Here is a 27,921-nt window from a genome sequence, read left to right as displayed (position 1 = left end):
ATCTAATGGACCATGGTGTCAAAAATCTACTTGTGACGTTAGATCATAACTATGCACAAAGAAATCCACACGGTCAACAATTCTTGAGGCATTTAATTAAAATGAAAATACTATCTTTGGCTAAACCATTGATTAGCATTCGAAAGTTCTAAAGGGATTAGAGTGGCTTATAAAAGCCACCCTTTTAGGGCAGTCCTTGTCCAAAGAAGAATACGAAAAGGAGAGAGAGTGTCGTTCTTCTTGCTGTCCGCTGCCACACTGGATTGTAGACTCGATCGAGCCACGGTTCAAGTCGAGGTTCCTCCCCTGTCCAAAGAAAAAGAAGAAGAAGAAGAAGAAGAAGAAGAAAATGTAGAGAAAGAGAGCAAGAGAAAGGGAGAGAAATGCGAGAGAGAGAGAGAGAGAGAGAGAGAGAGAGAGAGGGAAGAGTAGTGTCGCACTCCTACTTGAACGTGAGTAGGGGGCTGCTACACTAGGACTCCATCTGAGCTTGGATGTGGTTGGCCCCTCTTAAACCTTCAAATGAGAAGGAAGAAGGAAGAAGGAGAAGGGAAGATGACAAGAGAAAGAATGAAAGAGAGAGAGGGAGAGGAAGAATGAGAGAATGGCGGGGAAGAAGGAGAAACGAGGGAGAAATAGAGAGACAGGGAGCTGCTACTGTTGTCACACTAAGCTTAGCTAACCCAGCAGCTGAGTTTGGGTCGAGTCTCACACGGCATCATGAAATCAAGTCTAGTCTCGGGTCTGATCTATCCAGGCCCATTGTTAGGTGTGGCTGGAGAAAGAATAAGGAAACAGAGGAGAAAAAGGAGGAAGGAGAAAGGGAGCTCGGGTGTGGCTGTTGTCGAGTTGAGTTCGAGTCGACTCGCCGACTGACTCGGCTGCTGTAACATTTCGAGTGGCTAGTTTCCTTCTTGGGCTACCACATCTATCGGGTTAACTCAGTCGATTGCTGAGTTTAATCGAGTTAGATCTCCATTCTTTTTGGAGCTGGGGTGTCTCATTTGATTATCAAGCTGATCTATTCCTCCCTCTATCATGTTATCTGTGAATCCACCCTATTAAGTATATCTTTAAAACTCTTATGCCAAGTCGCGTAGCTTGTTACCATGTTGACTCGGTCGCATGCTTAACCAGGATGGATTCACGCTAGTATCTAATATTTGTGAACACGAGCTCGATGGAACCTTGTTATTCCATGCTCTAGCTTTAACCCGCTAACTAATTAGAATCGATTCTCTTCACGATAACTATAAATTTATCCTAATTAAGGTAACCCATTTGACTCAACCCTCACTCAGTTCCAACCCAATGAATCTTAGGGCTAACCAAATTCTCCACATATTTTCAGTTGATTGCCTTAGAATGGTGGGATTGTGGAAGATTCGAGTTGGGAGCCCGATTGACAAAGATTTGAGTCAAAATGACTCAATGCATGGTGCATAGGAAAACTCATTTCCTAACCACTCCATTGTGCCATTTGAAAACCTTTCGTTATGTCAAAGTTCGATCGATCTAGCGAATTGAGAGATCTCTACATTGAAGCTTGCGTGATCAAAGGAAATCTTCTTGGAGGTAAGGACTCACCCTTTGAGCTTCTCACTTAAATTTATTAATCTAGTCATAGATGATGCTTGATTTCTCTCATTGAGTTGTTTACCTCATTGTGGAATATGCTAAATTATTACGCAAATTATTTCTTGTCTTAGATGATAAACATCTTTCTTTAATTATAACAAGCATATATGTTTATGATTTGATAATAACATGTTATCTTTAGTCGTACATTTGTTAATTAATTGTATGTTTATTGCTTGCAATTAAGTGATGGATTGCACGGAACCTGTTATGAACTTACCATCCTGCGGTCCATATTTAACTTAGTGGTTTGGATCGCACATCCGCCTTATATGGCTTGCATCGCACATTGCCTTACATGGCTTGGATCACATATTTGTCCTACGTGGCTTGGACCGCTTATTTGCTCGTCATGGCTTTGATGGAACATTGACGCCTTTTTATGGCTTGTTGGCTATATTCATATATCTTATTGATTTTCGAGTCATTATGCGGAGTTCGTTATCATTTCTGGGTAGAGCTGAAGTTTGCTTATTGATTTTCTAACCATCTTGTGGAGTTCACGTACGATGGTCATATGATTTTCGAATGAAGTCGGAGTTCCTATGTCGATTTTTTAGCCATCTTGTGAAGTTCACATACGATATGATTTTCGGGTGAAGTAGAGGTTTGTATGTTGGTTTCCTAGCCATCTTGCGGTGTTCAATCATACTATGATTTTCGAGTAGAGCTAAAGTTTGCTTATTGATTTTCTAACCATCTTGCGGAGTTCACGTACGATATGATTTATGGGTGGTCTAGAGTTTGTAAGTTGATTGTCTCTTATCTTACGGAGTTCAGTCGTACCATGATTTCCGAGTGGAGCTGAAGTTTGCTTATTAATTTTCTAGCCATCTTGTGGAGTTCACGTACGATATGATTTTTGAGTGAAATAGATGTTTATATGTTGATTCTCATTATGTGGAGTTCTTATGATTTTCGGGTGGAGCAAGAGTTCGCTTATCAATTTTCTAGCCATCTTACGGAGTTCATACGATTTTTAGATAATGTTGGAATGCCCCTTGTTGATTCTCTCTCCATCTTGCGATGTTCAGTCATACTATGATTTTTGAGTTGAGCGAGAGTTCACTTATCTATTTTCTAGCCATCTTGCAGGGTTCACGTACGATATGATTTTTAAGTGGTCTAGAGTATGTATGTTGATTCTCTCTTCATCTTGCAATGTTCAATTATACTGTGATTTCTGGGTGGAGTGGAAGTTCTCTTATCGATTTTCTAGCCATCTTGTGGTGTTCACGTATGATATAATTTTCGAGAAGTAGATGTTTATATGGTAATTCTCTCTTCATCTTACGGTGTTCAGTCATATTGTGATTTTCGGGTGGAGCTGAAGTTCGCTTATCAGTTTTCTAGCCATCTTGCGGCGTTTACATATGATATGATTTCTGGGTGAAGTAGAGGTTTAAAGCTTGATTTTCTATTAACTTTGCGGAGTTCACTTGTACTGTAATTTTCAGGTGGAGCAGGAGTTCGCTTATCAATTTTCTAACCATTTTGTAGAGTTAACGTACAATGTGATTTTCGAGTGCAATAGAAAGTCGTATGATTGATTACTTGACTATCTGGATACATTCACTTGTATTGCGATTGCTATTATATTTTGTTAATGATGAGATTATGTTAATTGACTTAATTTTTTCAAGTATATAATCATGAATATGAATTGCGTTGCTTTACATATCCATTCTTATGACTTGCGATCTATTATGGATCATGAATGATGAGTGTGTAATCTTAGAGGGTACTCCTTACTGCGATAGCCATTGACGATATCAAACTGTATCAGTAGATGCAGGTGTAGAGTGAGCTGATATTGTTCACTAGGTTGCTAGAGCAGATCGGGTAGTTGAGGAGTTAAACTGGGTCCATGCGGCCCATATTAATCTCCATCATCAGATGATAGATTTCTTTGTTTAACAAACCTTGTTATTTGGAATTGTATAATTCTTGTATGAGCGCTACATTTGGAATTTTGTAATGATCAAAATGTTTTTATACAATGCATGATTTACTCCTCCAACATTTGATGCTAACTCTAATTAATGATAAGCAATTCAAATTTAGACTAGATTTTAGAAGCTGACACTTAGGTTTTTGAAAAACGAGTCATATAGTCGGGTTTTAAAAAATCGGGGCATTATATATATATATATATATATATATATATATATATATATATATATATATATATATATATATATATATATATATATATATATATATATTGTAATTGTTTAATTTGGACAAATGACCACACGCAATGTTTGAAATATCGGTATCGCGTTACGTATGGCACCTGTATCGGTTATCACATGGGATATATTAGTTGAATCATGTAATAAATCGCAGTCGTTGGAAATATGAGGAAACATTTGGAAATTTGTCGAATTTTTCAATGAAACTTTAGTAATTGTTAAAAAAGACATCAATACAGACTTATAAATCAAAGCATTACAAAAAAGTGCATATTATAGGTTTTCTTTGTATGGGGTCCTAATCTATGTTTTGTATAACTAAACTGATGCAAGTATATTCAAAGTGTATTCATATAATTCATAAATGAAAGAAGATATATGAAAAAACAAGCAATACATTAAAAAGCAAAAGAAAAATCACTATATTGGGTTACATACATAATTAATTTTATATTTGGACATAAAGATTGCAACCGATTTGCGAGAAATTTAAAATTAATTTTTTTAAAAAAAAATTTTCGCAACTCAGCCCATCTCATCCAAATCTCAAAATCGAAGCTCTAAATCCATGAATTTTCATGCAAAACATGAAAAATCATGCAAAACATGAAAAATCATGGATTTGTAATAATTTGACACTTATTAAACATGATTTAAAGAAAAAAATAATTGAAAATCGAATATGCTCACTGGATTGAACATGTGGGATATTGCCCACTACTTGTGCGTTTCGTATCGCACAGGTAGGATATAACACTCGTAAGGAGTCCTTTTGATACCAAGAAATATAGGCCTGCCTGCCATCGACACCATAATAGATGGAGTTTTCTGAAAAAACTGCTAGTGGAGGAAGACCTCCTATAGATAAGAGACATAAGGTTGAAGAGAGAGCCAAAATGTGTGAAGATTGACCTGACTATTTAACTACTGATTGTTACAGCGATCGGGTAATTTAGGAAGGAGAATGTTAGTCATTCTAAACGAGTCATTTTTGCCTTCAAGACAAAGGATTTTTCTTTCAACAATGATGGTGTAGATGGTGTTTCTTAATAAAAAATAGTAAAATATGAAAAGAAAAAAATGGCTTCAGCATAGATTTTATTAATGAAAATATTAATATAGTCAAATCCACAAAGAAGAAATGTAAATAAGCAAAGAGATTACCCATGGTAGTCTGTGCTAGCAAAAACGACTATGGTCTTAACAATGCTCTAAACCCAGACAATTATAAGACGGTCGCGCAAAATACCAAACAATTGTGAGACGATCGTTGCATGAGGTCAAAAGGATGTTACTAGAGATGTACTAAGTAAGAACTCGATAATCTAGGGATCAAACGATGAGGTCATGGATATTTATATTACTGGCACATTGTAGTGGTGCATTGGACAACAGTGAAACTAAACTGAGAACTCTAGTCTTATTGTAGTATGGCACTGGACAGAAATGGAGAAAACTAAGCTAAGAAACTAATAGATGTCCATGGACGACGAAAAAGATAAACAATTTATAATTGAAAGTTTGTATGTGAATGTATTAATATGTAGTTTAAAATTTTTATTCGCATGTTGATTTTATAGACTTAAAAATGTGGTGACCATACGTAGCATTTGGCAACGTAAGAGATCTCGTGCAACTCTAGTTGATCCTTCCACGTAAGTATAGCTATTGCATTCGGTCATTTGTACAAGAGAGATAACATAATCATCTTGTTATTATAGTCAAGCAACATGATAGAAAGTTTAGTTGGAGTCTTCGCATCATTAAACTCTTACATAGGAAGCTTTGCTTAAGTCTTTACATTACTGGAATATTACCTTTGAAGAGAGTTATTTTTTGTGGGACTCTAGCATTTACACATTTAATACTTATTAAATGTTGCTTTGACGGGACTCTAGCATTTAATGCTTCTCACACACGTCTTTAGTTCATTCCTTTTGAAGTTCGTCTACACCACATAGTGTACATGGTTGTCATGTGGCATCTTCTGGGCTATCTAATCTAGTTGTGACAAGCCGAGTGTAAACATATCCAACCTAAAGTAAAATAAGGTACTCACTTGGAATATCTTTTGGAGGGAAATCGACCCAATACCATGGTTTCTCAATCCTATATTGCAAAATCAAAAGGCATGACTATCAATCTCTCTTAGACAACATTAAGGCTCACTTAACGGGTTGAAAAGCCATGTTATACCCTGATACCCCGAGTAAGACTATCCAAGATCGAAATCCTGAGAACACATGATTTATTTAACACATAATTCTAAACATTGCATTCATCCATTATACATAAATAAACATCCACACATCAAATAAAAGAATAACCATCGCCATCACATAAATGACTTAAATATTTCAAAATATTTAGTATCAAATCCCATCACTAGTAATTCAAAATCAAAATATTAATTATAAAATGAAATATCATACTACATCAAATCCTTGTGACAATTTAAAATAAATCATAGAATAATAAGCAAACAAACTAGTAATAGCCTTTATACACGCACTTCGAAATTAAACATGAAATAGTATTCAAAATAAGACGAGCTTACACGCATTTATTAGGATAACCCAATACAGTGGAATGCCAACCTTATAAATGCAATGTGACCAAGATAAGTAACACAAAACATCATCTAAACCCTTGCCCGTAAAGAGAAAACGCCCGTATTATTAAGCCTTACACTTAGGAATTAAATGACCTGATTTCCGCAAATCTGTGTAATATGTCCAGTTGGACCGAATAGACCTTCAATCGGACCAAACCAACCTGACTACATTTTTGGTTGAACCGAAAAAGTGCAAATCTTCACAACGTTTAAACTGAGAATCCACTTATTTTCAGTAAGTCAAAAATAACTTCGATTGAGCCGAAGCAAGATTCCTTTACATAACATATTGACAATTTTTAAGGCATCCTGCACAACAATTACCCCATGTAATTCGATAGTTAGAAGACGTCGGTGATTCACTTGTTTGTGATCTTATGCTTATGGCCTAGTCGAGGTTCAAAATTTCATCATGTTTTGCCATGATATATATTTTCATGAGGTTATTATAATAACATATGTACAGTAATTAAAGATATTAAAGCTGATTTGGAAATTAAATTCTTATTCAATAAATATATTATTGAACTTCATTGTATTATTATTTTTGGATTCAAGTGTATTTCAAATATAACCTATGACACAATTGGGGATTCAGAGTCACCTTAATTTGTGATTTAAAATCTAATGCATTTTAAATACAAGCTCTTTAAAATGATAAAGGTTAGCATAGCTATCATTTAAAAGCGGGTTCGACCTAATGGAAGAACCAATCATTAAGGGCAAAAATGTCAAATCTTGGCAATCTTTCTTAATCATTGTAGAGACGCAGACTGACGAAATGTGTTGATGTGAAAAGGTTATGTGGACCCTACCATGATATATGTATTATATATATACTATCCATTCATTTTGCGAGATCTTTTTATGAAATGAGCCAAAAAAATGAAATAGATTCAAAGCTAAATTGGACCATACCATAGAAAGTAGGGGTAATTGAATGGCTACTATTGAAAATTTATTGGGATCCTCAAAAGTGTTGGACCAAGCTAATATTAGTCTCTTCCCTTCACCTGGGCCTGTGTGACATGTTAGATGGCAAATAAACATTATGGTGGGGTTCTAGAAAGGTTTCAACAATGGTAACGGTTGTTTACATATATCCATGGCTAGAAGTGCACCTTGTGAGAATGATGTAACTAATGGGTAATCCAAGTAGGCATTGAAGGACCTTACCAATTGTAATTGATATGGACCATGTTGGGATTTGTGTTGCGGAATCACACAAAGATGGATCTAGGATAGCAATCCAAGAGCACTAAACAAACTAAAGAAGAACACAGAGATTTAATGTGGAAAACCCTTATGGGAAAAAACCACGGCACAAAGCAACAAAATTCCTCTATGAAAGAAGAGATTACAAAGATAGAGAACTTACCCGGCTTGAGCAATCCTCCAACCTCACCTTTTCCACCCCTTGAAACCCTAATGGCCCCTTTTAGAAACCCTAGAACCCATTTAGAAACCTTAGAATGCCTTAGAATATATCACAGTCCGTATACACCCCTTTGTATAAGTTTGCAAAGAAGCTAAAACAGAATAGGAGACAAATTTCGCAAAATCCGCGTTTCTAAAAAATCTATGTAAAACCTTCAATGACATCGAACTAGCTTCAATGTCATCGAAAAATGACAAAATATGTCTAGCAAGCAGGGGTGAAAATTCAAAAAATACTCGATGCCATCGATCGACTTTGATGTCATCGAATTGGCTTCGATGACATCGAAGCTGGTTCGATGTCATCAAACCCTCATTGACAGATTTAACACATCTGTCAGCAACGATCTCCACCATGTCTTCAATCTTTAAACGTATAACTTTTTATCCTCTTCTCTTATCTCTGTATTGCATCATACTTTCATCAACGCTTCTCGTGCACACTCCGTCCTTCTTTTACGCCATCGCCAAGTTCAAAGAAGCTGCACAGAACTTGAACTTCTCCGTAGGAACGACCTTGGTGAGCATGTTTGCTGGATTCACGCTAGTGTGAATCTTCTCCAGTGTTACACCTCATTCCTTAAGCACCTTCGGATAAAATGGTAACGAACATTAATGTGTTTAGTACGTGAGTAATAAACAGAATTTTTAGCCAAATTGATAGTGCTTTCACTATCACAGTTAACTGGCACGATCTCCTATTAAATTCCCAACTAATTTATCATGCCTTTGAGTCAAACACCTTCTTTAAATACTTTCGTCACTGCCATATACTCTGCTTCTGTTATGGAAAGAGCCACCACAGACTGAAGTTTCGACATCCAACTAATTGCTCCACTCGCTAGTACAAACGAATATCCTGAAGTAGACTTTTTAGAATCCACACTGCCTGTGTAGTATGAATCCATATACCCTACTAACTTTGCTCCTGTCTTTTTAAAAGTTAAGACGTAGTCTTTCGTACCTCGAACGTATCGAAGTAGCCATTTCACCGCTTCCCAATGTTGCTTGCCGAGGTTTGACACGTATATGCTCACAACACCGACAGCTTGTGAAATATCTGGTCTCGTACAGGCTATGACATATATTAAACTGCCAACCGCATTCGAATAAGGGACATGAGACATGACTTGTTTTTTCTCATTTGATTTAGGACATTGTTATGAGAAAAGCTTGAAATGAGCCACATGAGGAACACTCATCGGCTTTGCTTAGTCCATCCCATACTTGATCTGTAAGACCCGTATCCTAGTCCGTACAATTCCCTAGGTTTTCGCGGTCCTCCCAGTTGAATTCTAGCAACCCACAACCTGTAATCGACATTTGTACACGACCCTACGTCGCGTCCTGTATATTAAAGTCAACTTGACCTAAAACTTGTATCCTAGCGACTGCGCTGACGCTGCGGTTCCAATGCCGCCTCTAGCGCGCCGATACGATGCCCATGCCAGGAGTTGTGGGCCTGCATGTATTTCGAGGAAAATGCCGCGCGTTATAAATTTCAAGAGAATCTTTACAACCCATCACATCAATCAATCACCTCAAGTTAAGTACACATCCTATCACAAGTACAAGTTAAGTACAAGCAACCCATCCTTCTCTCATTCTCAAAGTCAACTCTCTCTCTCTCTCCACCCTGACCTTTCCATCCCATCTCTTATACAAACTACTCCACCCGTCACTCACACATCACTCACCTATCTCATTTCATCCCATCACTTCTCTCTCTCTCTCTCATTTCTCTCTTCACTCCCAAGCAACCCAAGAGAAGCCAACGTCCAAGCCTCCCAAGGAGAAGCTAGGTATGGCCCACTTCCCTACCCCAAAAGCTCTCATCCCCACCATCAAAACTTCATCATCCTCCATCAAAGAAGGAGCTTAGGAGATTAGCATTCCAAGGGACTAAGAAAAAGGTCAATAGGTGGGTGATCCACTGTTGATTTTCAATTTGACGACTGTTGAGGGTCAAATATTGCATATCAGACCCCAGTTATTGCCTTGATTTATGAACATGGTACTGTTTAACGGCCCGATTTAATCGTGTTTACGATGCAGGGTGTATTTACGAGCTTAGATTGAAAAAGGATTCTAAAAGTATGGATTTAACACTTAGGAATCACCAAGGCAATGGATGGGACTCCAGGGGACCAAGATCGATGCCAGAAATTCAAGAAAATTGAGAAACCGAAGCTCAAGTGACCCGAAAATCGGCCAGAATGCAAGATCACAGGGTTTCCACCATCCGTTCAGCTCGAAACTTCATACATGGCATAAGGACCATAAATTAACCGTACATGTCAAATTTCAGTCGTTGAAACCCTGTGAAAATGACCGAAAGGATGGATCAGCCCATAAACCATTGATTTTGGGCCCATCTGTTACTTGGATATGCTTTAAAATTGGTATTGACGGTTTAAATGATATGAAAGAATGGATGGACGGAGCGGATTTCACGAAAACATCAAAGTGGACCCTATGATGTAGTGCATGTACACCATGTACACGAGGACTCACCGTGCACCGAACGGATGAAACGGTCAGCAGGCGAAGACCGACTTCCTCTTCAAAATTTCTAAAAACGCAAACAGAGTTCGAGCGACATCCACCGGTTGACCATAGTGGGTCCCATTCATCGTCCAAATTACAGATCTGGACCATCCATTGGTCTCCCATCGAGCCTCTTATCACTGCCTAGGTGGCAGAAATACAGAATATTGCGAGGATCTAAACCCAATCGTTCAAACGCAATTCAGACGGCAGTCTAGAAAAACTCAGTTGGCCACATCGAAATCAGTCAAGAACCATTCACGTCCGAGTTATTTTCCGTCCTTCATCTAATGGACGGCATGGATTTCCCATTAGAATTCTATCGTAGGTCCACAGACACTACCGACTTAAATAGCATCCGTGTCTTTGTTTCTTTCTACGAAACAGAGGCTATGGATGATCTTAGTGGGCCATCATCATGGACCAAATGATCAATCCGAGTCGTCCATAATGCAGAGGGGTGAGATCTGGTCAAACCCATGTTAATTGTGTACTCATGCATGCACACGTGCTGGTTTCAACAGTCATAAACGGATAGCCCTGCACCGATTGCAGCGTGATTATTACCTTTGGCCGCGTCAATAACATTCCAAAACTAGTCATCTCCGGTCAAAATTTTGAGAAGCTGGTGAACAGAGTGGATCTCCTATCTGAACTTAAGAATAGGCCCCACCAGGAAATCTGCGTAAGAAATCTATTTCTGCTGCATAAGAAAAGGTGCGAAAGCAGAGTCGGTTCATCCGACTCTAGCCGACCTAAGGAAGACCTATTTAACTGAGAGAGAGAGGAAGAAAAGGATCATCCAGGCATCCATGACTGGGACGTCAGTGAGAGAAAGAGTAGTTGTAGAGTTTTTTTTTAGTTATTGTTCTTTTTATTATTTCTTTTTAGATGTTTAACTTAATCATGTCTATTCTAGGCTAAACCTCTTAGCTAGGGCTAAGAGGTGAAGCTTGTAGCATGATGGGAGATTTTTGCTTGTGCCTTTTGTTTAGACTGAACTGATGTTGATTTTAGTTTAATTAAGGGAATGTTTTTAGTTTTTAATGGTCTGTTGTGACTAAAATTACAATGGGTCTGCGATGGCTTTGAGCATGTTCCTTTCCTTTTTATGTTTATGACGTCAGGAAGCCCTATTGTTCACCATCGTCTCCTGGGCATGGTCGGATGACGGTACCCTTCCTAACCTTCATACATTATTGATTGGTTGGTAATTAGTTTAATTCTGTTGTTTACTTTGTCTCCTGGGCATGGTTTAGTGATAGAATCCATTCTAATTCATACACCTTTCATCTCTTGAAAAACTATATCAAATGAAGTTCAGTCTTGATTTCCATTGTTATATTCTTCAACTGGATGAAGATGGGACTCTAAGTCCAGTTGAGTAATTGAATCAAGCATAAGATCTCACTGATCTCTATAAGTGGATCCTCTGAATCCCTAGTTTACTTTTCCTGAATTCTTTAAGTTTTAGATGATTATCTCACCATTATTCCTTAAATTTATTCGATTTAGATTTCGTCTTAGCCTAGTTCTAGTTCTACTTAATTTCAGATAACGTACAGGTATCAGTCCCTTGGGATTTGACCTCGGTCTCACCGAGTTTATTACTACATCACAACCCTATACTTGGGGAGTGAACAATGACCCACTTGTGATGGGACCAAATTTGATATATGTGTTGTAATCATATGAGGGGCCCATAGTAGTGGGGTCCCTCCACTACACTGATCGCTCTCTCTCTCTCTCTCTTCTTCTTCTTCTTCTTCTTCTTCTTACAGTGATGATGTATGTGGCCCATTTGATGTGTCCAACAATCTGGATCATCCAGATTTTTTGGATGTCCAGCAGATGTGGCCCACTTACTGCCCGTTTTCGGGCAAGCCCGGATGGAAGAAAAACATAAATATCCGCTTGATCAAAGCTGCTAGTGGGTCCCACAGGTGTGGACCCACCTCATGCATGCGTTAAATCAGGACAGTCCATCTGCTGGACGGCTAACAACACGCGGCTGTTGAGCTTGGTGTCAGCAAGTTTTGTGGGTCCCGCTTGATAAATGTGTTTCATCTAACTGTCCATGCGGTGGACCCCACACACAGGGTATGCATTAAATCCATACCGTCCAGCCATTTAAAGAGATCATTTTATGGCTTGTGTGGGACCCACCTTGATGAATATGTTGCGTCCAAACCGTCCATCCAATTGCTGGGGACCACCATGATTTATGTGTTTTACATCCAGGCCGTCCAGGGCCTGGACGCTAGAGGTCTTTTTAAAAAAAATAATATAAAGTAATAATAATAATATTATATATATATATATATATATATATATATATATATATATATATATATTATACGTATATATGGTGAGCCCCATGTGGGACCCACCTTCTTGGACGCAGATTGGCTGGTGTGTCTCACACCAGCTATTTAGCTGGAGTGGTGACGTTACCAAATTTTGTGGGTCACACCGTGATGTATGTTTTGTATTCTATGCCATCCATCTATGGAAACCCACCGTGATGTGTGTTTTGTATTCCACGCCGTCCATCTGCGGAAACCCACCGTGATGTATGTTTTGTATTCCACGTCGTCCACCCGTTTAATCCAGAACGTCCATATGGACGGTGGACCAGCGAACCCACAAGCAGCAGTAGCTGCTGTATTGACGTCTGCAAGCTCTGTGGGTCCCGTATGATGTATGTGATCCACCTATCAGGCGGACCACACTGCAAATAACAGTGGGGGATTGAACGGCTACCCTTGAAACCCTTTTGGGCGCACAGAAGCTATGGATCAATATGATATTTGTTTTTCCATCTAATTCAGGTCTTTGTGACCATATGCACCAATTGGATGGAAAATAAACGCTATGGTGGGCCCTGTGGGGTTTTAACGGTGGAAATCATTATCACCACTGTTATTTGTGGTATGGTCCAAATAATCTTTTGATATGATTTATCTTCTTGGAAATGCTCTAAAATGATCTTTAAAATATAAATGAATGGTGTAGATAGTGCGGTCCACTTGATGATGATGTATATGAGGCCCATTGGTGTGGCCCATTGATACGACGCATTTAATGTATATAAGGCCCATTGGTGCGGCCCGTTGATGCGGCCCATTTAATGTATTTGAGGCCCATATGAGGCCCGACTTGATGTATATGAGGCCCATTGTTGCAGCCCATTTAATGTATATGAGGCCCATACGTTGCGGCCCATTTAATGTATATGAGGCACATATGATGCATCCCATTTGATGTATATAAGGCCCATATGATGTGGCCCATTGTAATATATTTGTGGCCCATGGGATGTGGCCCAAGCGGTGTATGTGAGGACCGATGTGATGCGTGATTCCACCACGATGTATGTAATAATGTTTATGATCGGTCATGCCTTAGGAGCAATGATGGTTTGACGTCTACATTGTAAAGCAATGCTGGTTAAATGTCCGCATTGTAACTCTCCCTAGGGCCCATTATTAGGCTCATACTTGTTGTGTGTAAGCCGTCTAGGCCCATCTTTGTTGTGAAAAGAGTTCATCACCATATAACATGCTTAGTATAGCTCCATGATTCATGCCCATATGCATCATATGTATGCTTGATATGAGGAGTGACTGATCATAGCATATGTCATTGGGTAGATTGTTTATGGAGCTCCCTGATAGGCGGAGTTGCCCCACATGAGCGCGTGGTACACATAGGATTGTTGCATGACTGATAGTGTGATTCATGCTCCTCGCATTTATGTGACATGATTACTGTATGCCCTAGCGACATCAGGGCCGTAGCCTTTATGGGCATATCATGGATAAGGGGCACCGGATTGGACACCGAAAATACTGTTATTAGTATTGGGGCGCCATAAATGTCCCTGGGTGAAAATTTCTAAACCTGACGGTACCGGAAGACTCTCCAACGTTGAGACCGAGTGAATACATGAGCACACGAGGGCTAAATACCAGGAGGCTGCGTCTCCCACTGTGTCGTGGTTGGTTGGAAGGGGGTGTGGCCTTACCTGCTGGAGGGTAGGGGGCATTACTAGGCTGAGTATGACCAGCTCGTGAATAAGTCCGCTATCGACGTGCCAGATAGGTATTGACAGACTATTGTCCAGGTGGATAGCGAGGTTTCTTACGCTCACTTGGACTGCGCGCCTGGAAAAGGGGCAGTGTCATTTAGAGTGTACTAAACCCAGGTGATTATCCAGAGTGAGAAATGTACTAATATTTGATGCTCTAGTGATGAGCTGCATTGATATGTGAATTTGGATGAGAATTGACATGCTTGAGTTGCATCTCACATCGCCTGGTCTTGATATGACTGATAGCATTCATGTCTTACACCACATAGCCTTGGTACGGTTGATTGCATTCATGTACTCATCACCATGATTCTACATTACTCTGATATTGCATTCTGAGCACGCTCATATTGCGCACATACTTACACCACCCTCTAAGCTTTCTATAAGCTTATGTATGATTGATGCATGCAGGTGACGCTAGGACGCCGTAGCAACATTGAGATTGGGGCGTGCAGTAGACTTCTGGAGCTTCCGATTCTGTTATTATATTTCCCTTTATGCGCATTGAACTCAAAGTTTTTGATCATAGTGTTGTGATGATGTTGTTGGTGGGTTATGCTTATGGTTATACTTACTGTGAATCAAATTCATGTTGAAAATCCTCCTTGTAGGATCCCAGAATTGGAACCTGGTATATGGGTGTCGGGAGCTGAGAACGAGGTACTATGGAGGTTGTCGGCACCAGATTCGGTGATTGAGAATTTTATGAGCCCAGTTTTCGAGTTCGTAGTGTTACATGATCAACACCTTTTCAAGGTATTCTACCTGTGAGAAGTAAAGCCCGCTCCTCTTCCTGTCTCTATGAATATCTATGTAGAGAACCCTCTTTGCAGCCCCCAGATATTTCATCTCGAATGTCCTTGATAACTGAGTCTTCAGTAAGTTGATTTCAGACATATCATGATTAGCAATCAACATATCATCAACATACAATACTAGGATGATGAATCTCCCATTACTCAGTGTCTTGTAATAGATATAGTGATTGTATTCACTTTGAGTAAATTTCTGACTCAACATGAAATAATCAAATTTTTTATACCACTGCATAGACGATTGTTTCAGGACGTACAATGACCTCATTAACCTACAAACTTTTTTCTGTCCCTTTAATTTCATAGCCCTTTAGTTGTTTCATTTTGATCTGCACTTCCAACTTCCCGTTTAGGAATGCAGTCTTGACATCCATCTGTTCCAGCTTGTGATCATATTGGGCAACCAGCACCAACACGAATCTGATAGACACTTGCTTAACCACCGACGTGAATATCTCTGTGAAGTCGATTCTTTCTCTCTGAGCATAACCCTTCGTTACCAATTTAGCTTTGTATTTATCCTATTTTCTTTTAAATAATCACTTGCATCCGATCGCTTTTCGGCCCACTGGAAGCTCCACCAGCTCCCATATGTGATTTTTGTGCAACGAGTCCATCTCATCGTCCATGGTTGCCTTTCACTTTTCTACATCAGGCTCACCGAGACCATCCTGAATAGTAGACGGGTCTCCCTCATATGTAATGAGGACATATGCAATATTAAAGTCGTCCCTGTATCTTGCCGGTAACATGCAATCAAGCGGTGAGTTTCTTCTCACAGGTGGCTGCTCCACTTGTTCATGTACCTCTGTTTGCGCATCTGTCTCTGCGTGAGTATCATTTATGTCAATCTAAACGTCTACGATCAATCTTTCTGGTTCCTCTTACTCCTCTTGATCATTCTTGTAGATATAAGGAGCTTTCGTTGAATCTGACATCACAACTAATGATGACCTTGAGTGTGACCTTGTCGAACAACCTAGAACCTTCCACACTAACAACGTAGTCAGCAAAAATATACTTTTTTGACTCTACGGTCTAGCTTATCCCTCTTAACTGACGGTATATGAGAGTAAGCTTCACAACTAAATATGCGCAAATCTTAGTAGTCAATCTTATGACCACTCCATACTTCCTCTGGGATCTTACATTCAATTGCCGTAGAAGGAGACCGGCTCACCAAATAGCAGACCGTGTTGACGGCCTTTCTCTATAGGTCATTACATGCATTGAGCCTTCTCCAAAGAGTCTAATTTATTCTTTCAGCCACACCATTTTGTTCGGGCGTGTGGTGCACTGTGTTGTGCTTAATGATCTCTTCATCCTTGCAATATTCATTAAACTCAATGGAAGTGAATTCTCCACTGTTGTTAGTCCTTAAAACCTTTATTTTTCGCCATAATTATTTTTTCACCATTGTATTCCATTATTTGAATATGGTGAAAACTTCGGATTTATGTTTCATAAAGTAAACCCGAACTTTCCTAGAGTAGTCGTCAATGAATAAAACAAACCATGATGACCCCCTAATGGAAACCTCTGGCGATGGCCCCCATACGTCATAGTGTACATAATCAAGCACTCCCTTACATACATGTTTTCCAGTTTTAAAAGATAATTTTGATTGTTTACCATATATATAATGCTCGCATATATCTAAATCAGAATTCTTAAAAGTTGGACTCAAACAACGATCAGATAGTACCTTCATGCCAAGCTCGCTCATGTGGCCCGAATGAGCATGCCACATACTTATAAATGTAGAATTTACAATAGTTGTTGTTGCTCCACCTACTGAAGTGCTTCTGATCAACCTGTAAAGATTTCCATGTCTTTGTGCTCTCATAACCATAAGTGCCTCTTTTGTTACTTTAAGGACATCATTGACGCCGGTGAACTTACACCCTATAGTCTCGAGTGCACCGAGAGAAATCAGACTTTTCTTCATATCAGGAATGTGCCTGACATCAGTCAAGGTATACTCTATACCATCAAACATCTTGATTCTCATAATACCAATAACCACAATATTACAGACATTGTCATTGCCCATAAAAACCTGTCCACCATCGCATTCCTTGTAATTGGCAAACCAATTCCGATGAGGAGCTATGTGATATGATGCTCCTGTGATAAGGGTTTATTCATCTTTATGATTGTCGTGCAAATGACTAATCATGGATATAGACAGAACATCACCACCACTTGTCTCTTCATCAAATGTGACAACATTGGCCTTCTTGGAAGAAGCCTTTGAGTTTTCTTTCTTCGTTTTAGGATTGGTACAATCCTTTTTCATATGTCCAGTCATCCCACAGTTACAGCACTTTAGTTTTCTTTCGCCCTTACCCTTGGATTTGGATCTAGGTCTTGAATATCCTGTACCTGATCAGTATTCCTACCTCTCGTAATCAATGCATCAGAAGATGTCTCCATGTCGTCGTTTAGGTTTCTCATGACTTTCCCTTGAAGGGCCGAAATAACGATGTGGACACTTAGGGTTTTATTTGCGGTATACATTGTGTCCTTGAATGACTCATATGATGCCGGAAGATAATTCAACAACATACATGCTTGTTCCTCATCTTTGATCACTTTTTTCATATCCAACAATTTGCAAACCAATTTATTAAAGTTGCTGATGTGGTCTTCAAAATCTTTACCTTCTGCCATCTTGAAGTTATACCACTGTAGCTTTAAGTGTAGGTGATTTTCAGAAGATTTTTTCGCATATATATCCTCTAATTTTGCCCATAAACTAATTGCAGTTTTTTTCCTCAAAACATTATAGAGAACCTCATTTATACGACATAAACAGATTGAGGATAAGGCTTTCTTATCAAAGTATTCCATTCATCATCAGTCATAGTAAACTTTTTCGGCTCAAGAGCACCATCCTCATCTTGCTTGGTTAAAGAACTAATCATTTTGATCTTCTATAACTCAAAGTTATTTTTGCCTGAGTACTTCTTAATATCATACCTAGTATTTTCCATTATTGCCAATCCTGTAGATCCAGATCTGTGCCCCAACAATACCTTTGATACCACTTGTTAGGATTTGTGCTGCGGAATCACACAAAGATGGATTTAGGATAGTAATCCAAAAGCATTAAACAAACCAATGTAGAACACAGATTTAACGCGGAAAACCCTTGTGGGAAAAAACCACAGCACAAAGCGATAAAATTCTACTATGAAAGAAGATATTACAAAGATAGAGAACTCACTCATCTTGAGCAATCTTCAAACCTTAACTTTCTCACCCCTTAAAACCTTAGAGTCCCCTTTTAGAAACCCTGGAACCCTTTTAGAAACCTTAGAATGCCTTAGAATACATCCCAGTCCCGCATACACTCCTTTATATATGTTTAGAAAGAAGCCAAAATGGAATAGGAAACAAATTTTGCAAAATTTGCGTTTTCGTAGAAAATCTGCGTAAAACTTTCGATGACATCAAACTAATTTTGATGTCATTGAAAAATAACAAAATATGTCTAGCGAGCAGGGACGAAAATTCAAAAAATACTCAATGGCATCGACCGGCTTCAATGTCAACGAACCCTCATTGACAAATTTAAGACATCTATTAGCAACAGACCATCCATTGGATAGTTAGGATCATCGAATCAAAGTGCTCGTTTGAGACGAATGATTAGTCAAAGGTAGGCTCCACACGATGGATGGCCAAAACCATGGTTCATCCAACCTTCTCAATTGTAGTTAAATATGGATTATCATTTATAACCATTGATTGGATGGCTAGCGTAATCTAAATCAAAGTAACTTTTAAGAGAGACATCAATCAAAAGTGTGTCCCATGCGATAAACAGTGAAGACCAAGATGGTTAGGATCATTTGATTAAACTGACCTAAAAATGAAGTGGGTCTGGTCAAGACATCTCGGAGTCAGTCTCGGGTCTGAATATTTGGTTGGACCCGTTTAGTAAATGGGTGGGGCTCGGGCCGACCATTGCTCGTTGCGTAGGCGGTTAACCCATTACCGCTCCTCGTTTCAAAACAGAAAGCTGCGTTTTGTAAAATGCGCGGGCCACCTTGAAAAATTTCACGCCCCTAGCCACGTCATCGATCCGCACCGAAGTTACAATGATAATCTCGCCCGTTCACAAACAGCAATCAACGGTTGCCAAAGCGTCCGAAAATTCATCTCTGAATTCGATCCCCGCCATTTCCCGATCCAACCACCCTCTATATAAATCTCCCAAACCCATTTTCCCAGCACCGCATCTTTCTCCGCGCTTGATAGTTCGAAGCTTTGAAATTTCAGGTCAGCTCTCTCTCTCTCTCATATTAGGGTTTCGAATGCTCTATCGATCTCTGTTTTCTGTTCTATATGCTTAATCAGATCCCTCTAGGGTTTGCAATAAGGCTTTCAAATCTATCAAATTAGTACGCGTGACTATCCAAAATGGTAGTCCACGCGGCTTCGCCTTACTGGGCGGCACGGCTCATCGATTTTTAAATCGGCCGCGCGAATGGCTGTGGTTCCGCTTGATTGATCAAACGGTGGATCTTGATACCATTAGACTGTCCACAGCAATCACTGCATGATTAATGGTTCTGATTTCTATTTTCTTTTCTTAAAGGTAGAAAGAGAGACAATGTCTGGCCGTGGAAAGGGAGGAAAGGGGTTGGGCAAGGGCGGCGCGAAACGCCATCGCAAGGTCCTTCGAGATAACATCCAAGGGATCACAAAGCCGGCGATCCGGCGGTTGGCAAGGAGGGGTGGTGTGAAGAGGATCAGTGGCCTGATCTATGAGGAGACAAGGGGAGTGCTGAAGATATTTTTGGAGAATGTAATTCGAGATGCAGTGACATACACGGAGCATGCGAGGAGGAAGACAGTGACTGCGATGGATGTGGTGTATGCACTGAAGAGGCAAGGAAGGACTTTGTATGGTTTTGGGGGTTAGGAGGGGGATTTTCTTGATGAAAGTCTTGCGGTCAAGAAATGGGAAGATGGATGGATTTTGGTGGGTTTGTTTTGTTTTGGTTTTTCTTTCTTTGTTTTAGTTTCATGTAAGTATGGGAGAAGAATGGATGCATGTGTGTTGGATTTTATCTCGATGAATACAAGTATCCTTTTATATTTTGTTATTATTTCCTTTCATATTTCTGTTTTTCTGTTCTTTTTGGTTCTTCGTTTAGGACATTATAAAAGAGCTAAAAAAGGCCTTGGTTTCCCATTTCTTTTTAAAGTTGGTTGCCAGTTTGGATTTTGGGCATTTGTAGATTTGAAATTCAAATCTATAGTGGTTTTTTTATTTTTTGAATTTTCGTAATTGAAATTTATTTGGGGTTGTTTACTTGCTAAAAGGTGACTTTTAGCAAAGTTGCTTATGGAAGTTTAGTTGGTGGTAAATGGTTTATATTGTAAATAATTTACTAGTAAATCACTCATAGGCCGTAAATGATTTACAGCCTTTTTGTTAGCTTTAAGTTGTAAATGATTTATTAGTAAATTATTTTCAATGTCTGGATAGCTTGTAAATAATAAATTAAATTTGCTTTGCAGGCTTTCATTCAAAAAATTAAGAACCATTGCCAGCTCATTCACTAGTAAATGAAAACTCACTTTTTACTGGTAAATGAAAAGTGGGCTTTGCTAGTAAATTATTTATAAATACTGAATGATTTACAAGTGAATCGGAGCATCCAAACACAAGTAGACACATACAGGAAAGTGACTGCTCATCAAACATCATATGTAGGTGGTTTGGGAGGGGAAATTCATTTGAAAGTCACAACTTTAAAACTTACAACCATCCAAATGACACATTAGGATTGAAAGTCTTCTAGAGTTAGGGTTTTCAATCCTCCCCGATTGTCTTTTTAAAAATTCAAGTTTCAGTCACAATGCTTCCTACCCAATGTGTGTTGATACAAGCATGCTGAAACTTGGTGATAGTTTGTAATGAAAACGAGACCAGCCCATATTTGGTTTGCTTTTTTTTATGTTTTAGTTCATGGCATAAGTAGTAATTTGACAAAATGTTTGCCATGTGCATGAATGTTTAGAAATTGGAAGCTTGTGCTCAAGGTTGTATCTTGGTTTAGCTTGAAATTCAATTGCTTTATCTTTGTGGGTGTTAATAGGCTATGTTTGTGTTGGGTCCAAGGTACATGCGAAGCTAAATTAGCAGGAAGTTGTACACGTTAAAAATGTAGCCCATGCGGACTATGCTTGATTTGTTATATGAAGTATGTATGTGTTTGCTAATTGGATTAGGTTGGGTGTACCTTTAACTTAGCTTGAGTTTGATTAGTTATACCCAATCTGAGTACGATTAATCAGGTTGTGTGTTGGAATTGGGCTTGGTGAGTAGTAAATCTATACAGTTGGGCTACTGGGTAATGGGTTCTGTGTACTATTCAGTGAACAGGTTGGATTTGGCTGACTTCAACCCCAACTGGGCCCATTAAGTCATACCAGTAAAGCGTGCAAAAATTGGAGTGGTGTCGAATGTTAAGTGCTATTATCTTTTCTTTGGTTATCAAGAACTAAAAGGAGTCTCTTTTGAACTATAAATCGATTCCCAAGAGAAGCTAAGCATCCACTGGGCCCATTTCCTTATAATAAAAATTGAGTCATTTTACAAGGACCAGTAAAACACACATGTTGCATGTGAGAGGCATTTGAATTGTAGGTGGGGCTCAGCAGATGAAAAAACCTGCATAATTCTTTGGATGGGCAAAGATCCAGTTGGACATGGGCAGCACATGTCCCGGCACCATTTGTGAGCGTGTAACATATATAGGACATCCAAACCATCCATTATGGGGGCCTATAATATGTTTATGGTGTGGGCAAAAGATTATAAACGCACATCCATGATTTGGGCTACTGTTTATGAAAAACAACTTCATAACTTAAAAATTGGCCCAAGATTTCTAAACCTCCACTTGTTTCTAACATCATGGCCAGGGGTGACAATGGGCCGGAGTTGGCCCTGTCCCAACATTAATCCCTTAAGCCCTGTCCCTTGGCCCTAATCAGAGTAATATGATCCAAGATTTAAAACTGGTCTGAATTTAAGAAATTTGTTTGTAGTATCCTTTCAACAATAAACATGACCTCAAATTGGGTTCGGCTCCATGGCTTAGTGGTAAGACAAACTCTGTTTCAACTGATTAAAAAAAGGACCTCAAATTCAAAATTACTTTTAAATTATACACGTAGGTTAAATGAGACCACTTACAAGTGTCCTCAAATCATCCATTCTTCTTTATAATAGTGACTCACTTGATCATTGGACCTGGCCACGGTGCTGGGCCATTCATTGTTGGCATGGGTCCAAACATTAGGCCTAGGCCTACGTTTTAATCTCAGAGTTGGGCTCTAAGGCCAAGCTCTGGCCCCAGCCAGACCCATTGCTGCCCTTAATCATGGCCCACCTGATGAGTATAACAATTTAATGCTTTGGCGACTATATCTTCACAGTTGGACCTACTTGATAGACAACTTTGATACCGTAGAGTCTGCTGTTTTGAGATGTGTGGTGTGTGTTGTATTATATTTTTTACTATTCCTAAAACAACCAATTAAGAAAGGACATGAATCATTGCACGAAAGTATAAAGTACATCTAAGATCTTTGAGGATATCTCAAGTGCGTGTTGCGGAATTATACTGCTGGTGCTGCTCAAAGTGCTACATGTCATCAATAGACACAGCGTGGCCAAGAAGCTCAAATACAAGACGTGATTAAGAGAAAAGCGGTGTTGAGGAAAGAGCAATTTGATGTATCTGCATATCTTGGTACTTAGGGTCAAAGTTGTTAAGTTGGAATCGAGCTGCAGAATCAATTCTAGTACGCCCGCAAATATTACACGTTACCGAATTTTGCATCCGAGTAATGTTTTTTCGTACTCCCAGTAGGACACTTGATTTGGTATACATGCCAGTGTGCCATAACAGTGATTAATTAATCCAAATATAAGTCGAAGGGTCACCTGAAGTTCCTCTGGGACTAATGATCCTGTAACACCTTCTGTATTACCTCCACTCAAGGAGATGCATATGCAGGCAACACCTGAACTCCTAGGGTCACCATCAAATCTAACGGCTAATCTTTCAAACCAGGATCAAGTACCTACGTCTTGGACTGACCCTCTTGAGATTATATCAGTTAGGATGTGTGACATGCAATTGGGAATCCAACATATCATAGAGCAAGGGAGGGCTCAAGTCCAGAAAGCACAAGCTCAGGTAGAGCAACCAAGAATTCAAGTATAATCCTTCAACAAATGGATGACCAGGTGTATGGACTGTGCCTCTGCCTGTTGAATTTAAGTGACATGAGCAGGAAGTTAGAAACTTCATTCCTGAAGTTCAAAATCAAGGAATGCCTAGGGGGCACCCTCTCCTTAGGAATCCGCCTTACCGCAGGGCACAATACCTAATAGGTCCAGATCCGCCACCATTGGTTGAAACTCAACGTATGGATTGTTACTAGGTTATGCAACTAGTTCAAGAAAGTGGCAGGCCAAGTTCTCGGCCACACTACTACCCCAATATATCACAAACCATGTCCGGAATGGATTGACTAACAACATCCATTACCTAGAAACTATTGACTAGACTTTACACTTTTCACTGGAGACATTAGTTAATCGACCATAGAGCATATAGGTCGATTTACCATGCAATGTGACAAATTAGACAACAATGACTATCATAAGTTATAATTGTTTGACCATTCCTTAATTGGAGTGACTTTTACTTGATATTATAACCCGTTGCCAAATTTTATCTAAACCTGATCGGAGATGGAAGAGAAATTCCACGCCTAGTTCTTCCACAAGGACAAAGAAATTTCCATGGTCGATCTTACACATTTCAAGCAGTTGTTTGGTTAATCGGCCAAAAACTAGATGTCCAATTAAAGAGAGAAAATAGTCGTTGCAAGGTGGTCATAGCTGAGGCTGAGTTTATACAAGTCACCCAGGATGGTTTGAAATACAAACTCTGCAAAAAGTTTATCGGGATGGAGTTTGTAGACTTATATGATTTGATAAGAAAAATATCTCGATATGAAGCCCTTCTTCAAGAGAGAGCGATACAAAAGAACTCATCAGCTGGGACATATTATTACGATCCTAACTATGAGGTGGCTACAACCCAGTAGTGGCCAAGAAGTCATTTGTGTGTTCGGCATTGGTTAGAATTGAGGCCATTATGTCGACTATACCAAAAACTCATAAGATGTGTACGTTTAATATTATCCGGACTAATGAAATCTTTGATATCATATTGGCCGGGAAGTCCATTAAAGTTCCCATTAACTAGAAAAAATCCACGGTTGAAGAGTTAAAGAAGATTGAATATTGCAAGTGGCATGGAACCTGTTGCAACTCTATTAAAAATTGTGTAGTTTTCAGGAATATCATCCAGGAAACATCGACCGGGGATTGCTGGAATTCCCTAATAAAGATAAGGAAGGAATGCTGATTAATACTAATATGTTTCCACCTAATCTAGAGGTTAACATGTCCATAGTCAATCTTTAACAACTAACTTGACCGCGACAGAAAGTCAACCTTGGTCCATGTGATCGCTAGGTTGTGGCACCGCAATCCAGTAAGAGAAGCTACTGTCTTGGCGGACGGCCACAAGCGCAGAGGCGTGGCCAAGAGTAGCACCGCACATCGACCGTGAGCCACATTTATGTAGTCGATGCATAAGGGCGATCTGGCCAACCAGGCTGTTATCAGGATCAGCTAGTCAGATCAAACCTTAATTTTTGTGCAAAGTCGAAGGATCGAACTCCTATCAACCGTAGAGAACATACCAGCCTCATTTCAATCAATCTCAACTGGTCCCATCACTGAGACAAAGGATGATTAGACCTCGCCCTACTCAGGAGTAGGTCTGAAGGAGGGTAAGTCACCATAAATTTTCAGCCATTCCTGAAATGATGAATTGCACTTAGAAATGGCATTGGTAATGACAACATGCTGCCATGCGAAGAGAATTGGCCTACATGAAACATGAGCTGTAACCATAGGCCATGAGCAAGCCAGACATTGATAATTCCTTAGATTGGAGATGAGCAGTTGGATGTGAACACGATCGATTTGGTCATGAAGCCTTCCTTGGATGGTTCAGCTGCAACAAGCCAGCCAGTTAATGCAGAGCATAGTAGAGACACTGAAGATCTTAAGGGCTTGGTCAAGTATCTCAGTGACGAGTGCTTCTTGGATGATGACCTATTGATTGAAGAGCTTCTGATAACATCAAAGTTGTTGGAAGAAACCCCACTTAGTCTTGAAAAGGCAGAGATAGCTCCAAGGGAGAATTAACCAAGTACTGTACCCGTTAACACATATGCTAAAGGGCAATCGAATTTGGAAACGCTTGGGGGACAATGTCGAAATTCTGTAATAAGGTTTGGATCATTGCCACTAGTCATGGTGGATTGCAATATGGTTATCACACTCCCATCTAGTTTTCAGGCCAAGCCATCTCAGCCCAATGAGATGATAGGAGATGTGGAGAAAATTGGTCCTCCAGTGATAATACAATTTGGTTCATTCTACCTAGAGGGAGCCAAAAATATATTGACTGTCATTGTTGAGTTAGGCGTATCTTCTGAGAAGGTGGTCATAGAAAGACCCACTATTATTATGACCCAACACCTAAAACCATTGTACATCTCAGTTCATTTAGAGAGATGACTAGTTACCAGAGTCCTGGTCGATAATGGGGTAGCTGTGAACATTCTTCTTACCAAAATGATGGAAAAAGTGGAAAAAATCGAGGTTGACTTAATTCCAGCCGAGGTCACGGTTAGTAATTTTACTGGTGGAATAACGGAAAACATGTGGCATCTTTGCTGTTTGAGTTGACGGTTGGAACCAAGAAAGTGTTGGCCGCTTTCTTCGTGGTTGATACCTCGTTCAGTTACAATGCTTTGCTAGGGAGGGATTGAATACACTTTTTCTCATGCATCTCGTCATCTCTACACTAATTCGTGATTTTTTGAAACCAGGATAAGTTTGAGTTGGTGTTGGCCGACAACAAGCCATTCTTGGCTACATTAAATGCAATTGAGGGATACCTTTATGGAGATAAGGTTGGGCTAATACGTTTCATTGGAAGGAACAAATATGAGCACTCAACTGGAATATATACTGCAATTAATCCAAACAGTATAGTGCAAGATATTGCCACCGTGATACGCCTAGATCACGAGTTGTCGAAGGCTATAGTACCCTATCGGGTTGTTCTGCGCTGCATTATAGAAGAAATTACATGATAGGTTCACCATCATTAGATGGGAGGGCAACCAAGTTCACAACTAGAATAAAGAAGCTCGAGAAAAGCTCGTGTGAGCATTGTAGTGGCTACTTTGTCAACCTAGCTGAAGTTATAGTACTGACCGATGAGGTGGCGGAAGATTTAGATATCAAAGATTTGAAGAAAGCTCCAGAAAAGCTAGAGGATTCTCTCGTCCGGGTCCACAATCCCCTAGCTGAAATAAATATGGGGATAGAGCAAACCCCAAGCTAACTTTTATAAGCGGTATGCTAGAACCATAAGTCTAAGCCGAGCTTACTAATTTACTCAGAGAATTTACTGACAGTTTTGCATGGGATTACCATGAAATGTCTGGTTTAGACCAAAACCTGGTCGAGTACAGGTTACCAATAAAGAAAGGGCATCGATCACACACGTAGCAACCCAGGTGGATGACAACAGAAGTTACCTAGAAAATAAAAGAGGAGATCAAATGATAGTTGAAGGCATGATTCATCAAGCCTATCAAATATGCTGAATGGATTTTCAATGTGGTTCCAGTCATCAACAAGAACTGTAAGTTCTGAGTATGCATTGATTTTAGAAATCTAAACCAAGAAGTTCTGAGTATGCATGGATTTTAGAAATCTAAACCAAGCTACGCTTAAGGATGAATATCCAATGGCAATAGCCGATCAGTTGATTGATTGAACAGCTGGGCATCAGATGCTCTCATTTGTGGACAACCATTCAGGATATAACCTGATCAACATAATGTCTGGTGATGTGCCAAAAATGGCATTTAGATGCTCGAGACCTTTGGGAACTTTTTATTGAGTGATTTTGCTGCTTAGGCTAAAAAATGCAAAGGGCTACTTATCAAAGAGTAATGAACGCTATCTTTCATGATATAATTAGCCATTTCATGAAAGTATACAATGATAACGTGGTGGTCAAATCGACCGATGTTGCAGAGAATTTCGCCCATTTGCGCAAATCATTTGAGCGAATGAGGGTCCATAGGTTGAATATGAGCCACCTTAAATATGCTTTTGGGGTTTCGATAGATAACTTCCTAAGATTCCTTGTGCATCAGTAGGTGATCAAAATAGATCAGAACAAGGCACAAGTATTCATAGACGCTTAGTTGCCGAAAAACAAAACGAAGTGATAATGTTTTCTCAGTGGAGTTAACTTTTTGCACAGATTTATTTCCAATAGTGCATGAAAGACTAACATATTTTCTTTGTTGGTGAAGCTAAAATAGGGACATTAATTTAAATAAGCAGGTAAACATCAATTGACTTATGATAAAATCAAG

The 27,921-nt window shown here is 39.4% G+C and overlaps 1 protein-coding gene across 1 annotated transcript; it reads left to right on the top strand.

The window, feature by feature from the left end:
* Window positions 1-19,474: 19,474 nt before the first annotated feature.
* Window positions 19,475-20,462, top strand: LOC131253084 (histone H4). Its single transcript, XM_058253911.1, has 2 exons — window positions 19,475-19,629; window positions 19,949-20,462. Exon 2 carries the CDS (start codon window positions 19,964-19,966, stop codon window positions 20,273-20,275), a length of 312 nt encoding a protein of 103 aa, XP_058109894.1. The 5' UTR covers window positions 19,475-19,629; window positions 19,949-19,963; the 3' UTR covers window positions 20,276-20,462.
* Window positions 20,463-27,921: the final 7,459 nt, after the last annotated feature.

The sequence above is a fragment of the Magnolia sinica genome, chromosome 8 (genome assembly GCF_029962835.1).
Source record: "Magnolia sinica isolate HGM2019 chromosome 8, MsV1, whole genome shotgun sequence".
In the NCBI taxonomy this organism is placed as follows: domain Eukaryota; kingdom Viridiplantae; phylum Streptophyta; class Magnoliopsida; order Magnoliales; family Magnoliaceae; genus Magnolia; species Magnolia sinica.
The sequence above is the reverse complement of the archived record's forward strand: the minus strand, read 5'-3'. Positions and strand labels throughout refer to the sequence as shown.